Source organism: Carex rostrata, chromosome 22 (genome assembly GCF_964058835.1).
Source record: "Carex rostrata chromosome 22, lpCarRost1.2, whole genome shotgun sequence".
NCBI classification, from domain to species: domain Eukaryota; kingdom Viridiplantae; phylum Streptophyta; class Magnoliopsida; order Poales; family Cyperaceae; genus Carex; species Carex rostrata.
Window position 1 is genome coordinate 4,630,547 of NC_135939.1, and position 8,008 is coordinate 4,638,554.

An 8,008-nucleotide genomic window follows, 5' to 3' on the forward strand; every position below is an offset into this window, starting at 1 on the left:
TTTTCTGAATTTTTCTGAATTTTTTTTTTTTTTTTGAAAACAGAAATTTTTTTATTATTTTTATTTTTTGTATTAAAATATTAGAAATGTTGAATATATTTCTTTGAATATAGATGAAATGCAATATAATTTGATTTATTAGAAAGACTGCAACAAATAACCCGGATCAATATTTTTCAGGCCGGATTTTTCGCGGCTGTAAGAAAAATTAATATATTTCTTTATGTGTTATTGGAAAAAAATAAAAATGTTTAGATTCTGAGTTATTGATCCCGGTTCAAAAGTCACTTCTAGGTAATCCAGAAAATATTATGATCCTTCTAGTACATTTAATTTATAAAAAGTTGTATCTATTTTTGAAAAAAAATAAAAACTTTAATTTATTTAATCATTGTTTTTAAAAAATAATTCTCAAAATAGATATAATTTTTTATAAATTAAATGTATTAGAAAGATCACAATATTTTCTGAATTATCTAGAAGTGACTTTTGAAGCGGGATCAATAACTCAGAATCTAAACATTTTTATTTTTTTCCAATAACACATAAAGAAATATATTAATTTTTCTTACAGCCGCAAAAAATCCGGCCTGAAAAATATTGATCCAGGTTATTTGTTGCAGTCTTTCTAATAAATCAAATTATATTGCATTCCATCTATATTCAAAGAAATATATTCAACATTTCTAATATTTTAATACAAAAAATAAAAATAAAAATAAAATTTCTGTTTTCAAAAAAAAAAAAGAAAGGAAAAATTCAGAAAATTTGTGTTTTCTAGTGGCCGCTGCCCTCCAAAGCGGCCCGATTGTATGTGGCCGCTTCCCACAGAAGCGGCCATGCTGTTTTTAATAAAAAATTTCGAAAATGGTGTTTTGGTTTATTAATTTTCCGAAAATGGTATTTTTAAAAATTTCGGTCAGAGACACAAAGGAAGAATGACAATATAGTAAAAAAGAAAAAAGAAAAGAAAAGAAGGAAGAACAGAGAGAATGCTTTTGTTTCAATTCGGAGCGATGATAGTGATGCTAATGCGGGAAGGTATTTATTAAAAAAAAAATGAGGGAAGGTATTCAATTTCTACATTTCTCCATTCTTGGATTAAGATATTTTGCTTTCTTATACTTTTATAATATACGAGAAGGGAAGGGACCCAATTACGATATTTTATAGTTGTAATAATTTACAATACGATTTTTTAAAGTTCAAATATTCGATTCAAACCGTTTAACATGATCTCTATATTAAAATGTAATTGGAGATCATATTTTATATTTTTCTTATTTTATTTTTACTATTTATTAAAATGGGTATAATATTCAATGATATGAAAACAACAACAATTTTGTGAGTGAATCCCTCCTCTTAAATATATAAAATTTCAATTCTTACTTCTCCACTGAAAGGGAATGGAAATTTTATAAAATATTTTTTTTATCAAATTGAAATAGCATTTATTGCGTCATAGCGGAACAGATAAAAAAATAACGCTATGTCCATAGTTTTCATGGTCCAAAAACACTATAGCGTGTTATTTAAAACCTTGAAATTACATAATTTTTCAAATTGTAAATGATAATTTTCGGGGTACCTCTAAAATCCAATAAATTGAATAACATTTTTGTATTCGCATTTTAGTTGTAGTTAATTTTAAAACTTTGACTAGTATCTAATTATCGGTTACCAGCTGATGTGATACTTTTAATTAATTTGGAAATTAAATACGAAAATTAATTTCAAATTATATTCGAAAATAATTTGAAAATTAAGTCCAAAAATTAATTTAGGAATTAAAGACATGGGTTAAATGAACAACGTTGTAGCACGCTAAAGTTCACATATGTAATTTCTTACTGAATTTTTAAAGAATTTAAAAAAGTATTACCTTTTCAAATGTAAAATATTTTGTTTTGTATGCAATAATACAAGGATCCTTTAAATGTAAAATATTCCTTAGCCAATATCCATTTCCTTTATGAGTAAAAATAAATAAAAATGAATCGAGATAGAAGGACCCGTGCTTATATTATTACTTCATTACATAAGAAGCATGATATTTTATATTTAAGAAAGTAAATTTTTTTTTTTTAAAAATGGCTAAAGATAGAAGGATCCGTGCTTATATTATTACTTCATTTGCATAAGAAGCATAAGAAGCACATTGAAAAAAAAAATGTAATTTCAAAATATTTTACATTCTTATAATAATAAGGATTGCAGTTATCAATCATGTATAAAAATAGTTTCTATTTAAAGTTGCGTAAAATTTTTGTACGTAATTATGCAAAAAAAAAAAAAAAATTCATACGTACCAATTAGGAACTGATATGTATGAACAGTTTCTTTAAATATGCTAACTTAAAATAAAAATGTGCTTTAATCAAGTACCCTAGGGAAGAGAATCTTTTGAGGTAACGTATCTTGATCATACGATCTGTTTTAAGATTTGTGCAGATCAGATTTTCACTAATATTAAAGAGTCCCCTATATTATAGACGTGAGCTAAATTGACTCCGTTTAAAATCAGACGGTTGTGATTCATTAACTCAAAAGATTCCCTTTTGAGTTAATGCAGAGGATACTCATTCAGGGAAGAGTAGGAGGGAAGAGGGAGGAGGAAGGAGAAGGTAGGGAAAAGTGGAATCTACGGGGGTATTTTGTCAAAGATTTTAAAAGAGAAGTATTTTGTTTGATGATTTAATAAGGGAGGGTATTTTATAAAATTTGCTTGATTTTTTTTTTTCAATTTTCCATCTTGTAAAATACGAACTCAAATTTATAATCCTTAATAAAAACAAATAAAACGTGATCATGATGAGTAAGGAAAAATAACCATTTTTAATACTTTTTTTTGGGTGACAAAACGGGGGATGGAAAAGAAAAATAAATGGAAACTGACCCCCAAAATTAGGCGGGAAAAAATAAATTATATTTGTGTTTATAAAGTGAAATTTATTATAACAGCTTCCAATTCTACTAAAGAGTTCAGTTCATACAACACACATATATTACAAATCACCAATAAAAATAAAAAAAATAAAAAAAAATCAGAGCCCAGCCCTAATCAATATACAAACCCCTCCTAATTCCAAAAAATGCTTGAAGGCTCATATAGTAGGCTAATAACAATTCATGAGTATCACAGCAATAAAACAAAAATCACAAAAAAAAAAAAAAAATCTGAAACTCAAAAACATGAGGAAAAAATAAAACCCCCAAATGTGATACCATGTAGAGAATATATAATTTTTTTTTTTTTTTGAGAAAAAATGTGGAAGTTTTTTTTTTTTTTGAAAAAACTGATAGTGGCTAAAATGTGGAAGTTTTTACATAACCAAATGTGGAAGTTTTTTGAAAAGAAACAAAAAAGAAAAGAAAATTAGTTACATGTCCAAAAAAAAAGGAAAAATGAAAAAAAAAGGGAGACCATGTGTCTTTTTATTGCCTATAAAAATGTTTAGCGTACTTCTGAACTGGTTCAATAATTCAACGTAATATCATCAAGCTATTTACATATGGAATGTAATTGTTACTTTTAAAATCCCAAATTGATACATAAATAATTCAATTTTAGGTCCGTATAAATTGCAAGGGGAATTTTTGTAAAATATTCTTCCTATCAATAGTTCATACAACATTCTTTCACTCCTAACATGTATTCAATCCTTTAAAATTCATTTTTCTTTTTCGCTCCCATTCCTTTTTCTTTTACTCTCATTATTGCCAGATTTCATTTTTCAGAAATTCAAATTTTAGTTTTATATTTACAATTTTGCAATTTCAATTATTAATTTACCTATTTAAGGAAATTAACTATACATTTAACATTGTCGAAAGACAACTTTTGCTCAGGCAGACAATTTAAGATACGTAATTATAAAAAAGGAAAAGGGCAAAGTCAATGAGGACTGCAAACGAATTGAACCGAATCAAACATAACTCAGTTTCAGTTCGAGTTTGAATCAATTTAGAATCGAACTGGTTCAAAATTGAAGTAGGGTTTCAAATTGAAAAGAAGAGTTTGAGTTTGATTCAGTGTAATTCGAACTAGCTTCGAACCGAATTGATTCGAAATTGAAGCAGTGTTTAGAACTAAAAAGAAGAGTTTTGAACCAAATCAGACTCAGTTCGAGTTCTATTCAAACCAATTTCGAACCGAATTGGGTTAAATTTGTTTTAGAATCGAGCAGATTTGATTTATTTCGAACCGATTTTTTTTTTCAAATCGAAATCAATCAAATCACGAGCTACGAGCTTTTTGTACACAGTAGTACCTATTTTTTTAATTCATTGGTCACATATGTGAAACCTAATGAATTGATAGATACACATGGGCCAATTCTAGGCCTTCTTTTTTGGTCTATCTCTAAATTGCAACAACATAACCGGCCATTAGTAGCTAACTTTAAATGGTCAATTATTATTAGCTGCTTTTTCTTTTTCTTTTTCCTTTCTAAGTACTACATTCTGCACTGCTCACCTTTTTTTTTTTTTTTTTTAATTTGACAGTGGGTGCTTTGTTTTGTTCTTTTTCCTTTTTAAGTACTACATTCTCCACTGCTCACCCTTTTTTTTTTTTTTCTTCTTTTAAATTTGACAGTGGCTGCTTTTTGTGTTGTTTTTCCTTTTTAAGTACTACATTCTGCGCTGCTCACCTTTTTTTTTTTTTTTCTTTTTAAATTTGACAGTGGCTGTCAAGGAACACATCCTGCACACATGATAACGATTTTAACGGTGTCGATTTGACTTGATGTCAGGCAGAACCAATAAAATTAAGGGGAATTTCACGAAGACCCCTCAAAAACTCAAATTACATATTACCTCCTCTAAACTTCCAAAACTTACAAATTTACTCATTTTATTATCTTTTATATTAAAACTCATTCTAAATTTATAAAATATCCATTTTGCCCTTTATTAAAAACATAAAATGCCCATCATACTCAAATTTGAATATGAATGATTCATCTACTGTCCAAACTGCTTTAAGATCCGTGTACGTTAGATCAGCACGAATCTGGAAGCGAACATGCATGAATATTGAAGCGACGTGCACATATCTTAATGCAATGCATGCGGATCAGGATTGCCTTAAGATCTGTGCGCGTTATATCAGCACAAACATTGAAGCGAGCACGCACGGATGTTGAAGCGACACAAACAGATCTTAATGCGATGCACGCGGATCGGACAGTACATGAACCCTTCATATTCAAATTTGAGTTCGATGAGCGTTTTATGCTTTTAAGAAAGGATAAAATAGGTAATTTATAAATTTAAAATGAGTTTTAATATAAAAGACAATAAAATGGATAAATTTGTAAGTTTTTGAAGTTTAGAGGGGGGATACGTAATTTTAAAGTCTTAGAGGGGGAATACGTAATTTTGAAGATGTCGATGGGTATACGTGAAACTCCCCCTAAAATTAAATTGAAATAATATATGATATGTGCGCTTCATCAAGCCAAATCAGCATTATTAATATCATTATCCTATGCAAACGCTCTCAAATTAAATTTGTAATTTAATCCTCGTAGATTTAATTTGATTTGAGCCTCTTCAGCTGGAATCTATGATATTACTATTTATTGCTTATAGGTTCTTCTCCTTCCTCTCATAGTCTCCTATTTTCAAGAAGTACAGTACAGGCAAGGCTCTAATAAATCATAAGTTGGAAATACAACTCATATTTTTACTCTTCCACCAAGCATTACACAAGATCCTTGATGTAATGAATTTAGTCAGTCGACACTCTCGCGATCATGTATTGTAACTTGTGTGTGGAAACTTTGGAGAGTTTTGGGTACCTAAGCTACTGAGGTGGAAATTTGATTTATTTCAAAATCAAAAGCTTGAGATGTAGACGAGCTTTTTTGACATCAGTGACAATTACATGCATCAAGAAACAGAATTAAGAGGAAGATTCCTTGCTTGACAATTGACAAGGATGTAACTAAAGAGCAAACTACTCCAGAGCCTTTATTCTCAAACAGGATTGGGGTAGGCTAGAAATGAAATCTAACCGAAATCAGAAACATATGAACTTCCCACGAGGTCACCCATCCCAGTACTCTTGTCTAATTCACGAGAGTTTCATTTCCATAAAGAGGCTGTACTACTTTTGTCCAATTCATGAGGGTTTCATTTCCATAAAGAGGTTGTTTTTTTACCGCTGACCCACCAAGTCTATCACGACTCCTCATTTTTCCATAAAGAGCAAACTACTACAAGCAAAAAATAAAAATTACAAAAATTACATCATCCATTACAATACACAACATATCACAAACAGAACAAAAGGAATAACATTGCTCTATTGAAGAGAGGAACTATAAATTCATTTAACTGATGTCAAATAACACTATGATATAACCCCAATCATCTTGCATTTGTTAAAATCTAACCACAATTGTACCTATTTATTACTCAATAGTCAATATATCAGACATACCCTATTCCAATCTTGTCCACATCTTGTTTCATAATCAGAAAACAAACATGTATAGTAAGCTTAAGCTACAGTTGAGCTCTATCCAATCTGTATCTGCTCTGTATTTATCCCTCAATGCACCAACTTTACCAAAAAATTTATAATATGGCCAAGTTGCATACTGGTCTGATGATACAAAAGAAAAATCGGAAAACTTCTGTAAATTGAAGCAAAAATACTTGGTAGAGTAGGCAAAATCCTAACAATATACACATTTGATTCCTATACAAAAGCATCATTCCCTCATTGTAGAAGGTTAGCAAAATAAAGAACAAAAGAAAAGATAAACCAGTGCTAAGAGAAATTAAGAAAGATAAACATCTATGTACATATCTCTTAACCTTCATCCCGTTTACAAGAGACCCGTTTCAAAAACTCATATGTTGTGATCATAGTAGTTGCCGAGACTGACATAGAAGCCCATCTCGGCCCAAGCCCTCGAAAGCATGCTCCCCACCCACCTTCTCTGACAAGACTCCTCACAGTCCGATAAACAGTCACACGTCCACCATCCCTCTCATCCATCACCTGCATTCTAGTTTTTATTGTGTCTAGAGGCATTGTTACCAGTGCTGCTGCCCCACCAGCAATTGCTGCACTCGCTGCTTGTACAACCACAACAGTCCTTTGATCTGGTTTCAGAATCAAATCCTGTGGGTCTGATTCCTGGAGCCCATACTGGTATCGGCAGAGGTAGAACCCAACCCCTTCCCAAATGGCCTTTTGTGAGAGGGAATAACTCGCCCACCACACAGCATTTGATGGCGCGTAAGTTAAAATTGACATGCCGAAGCCACGGTATAGACCATAAATTCCATCTGAACATAGAATTTTCCTAAAAGCATCTAATCCACCTATGTACTTATAGTGTGTGCTGTTTCTACTATTACCTTGAACCATCAGTCTCTGGCTGACAACATCAATTGGGGTCCACACGAATTGGGCCGCAACAGCAGCTGACACCCCAGCCGCAGCACTTGCAACAGCTGAAGCGGTTGGGTCAGACATGCCGAGTTGGAGTGCGGCACGGCCGACAGTTGATTTGGTGAGCTCCAGTGCAGTCATGTACAGGGCCCGTGCCGGGACGGTACCGGCAAGAGAGGTAGCAAAGCCACGGTAGAAGGCAAGCGGTCCCTCCTGGCGGAAGATCAGGAAGGTGGCAACGGTGGCCGACGGGAACGGCGGTTTTGCTACCTGAAGGCGGGTCTTGAGCACCACGGTCGGGTAAAGCGCGGTGGAGACGGCAGAGAAGAGAGCGGCGCCAAGGAAGAAGAAGCGAGACTTGTCGAGTCTCTCCCAGTCGATTTCCGCAGGGAGTTGAAGAGAAGGCGAGGGCTCGTCGGAGTCGTCTGCCTCCGCCATTTGAGTTGCGAGCGGAGCTTGTTTGTTTCTATGGTCGCTCATTCATCTCCATTAGGGTTAGCGGTTTCTTCATCTTTGTACAGCATTAGTAGAGGAGAATTTCATCTTACAGAAGTGTGCCTATTGGGAGGGGGAGAGGCCATCTCAGCCATTGAT

General features: G+C 32.6%; 1 protein-coding gene across 1 annotated transcript; it reads right to left on the reverse strand.

Moving 5' to 3' along the window:
• Positions 1-6,675: 6,675 nt before the first annotated feature.
• On the reverse strand, positions 6,676-8,008 carry LOC144574362 (Mitochondrial substrate carrier family protein). Its single transcript, XM_078324318.1, has one exon. The coding sequence runs from the start codon at positions 7,892-7,894 to the stop codon at positions 6,827-6,829; it is 1,068 nt and encodes a 355-aa protein (XP_078180444.1). The 5' UTR covers positions 7,895-8,008; the 3' UTR covers positions 6,676-6,826.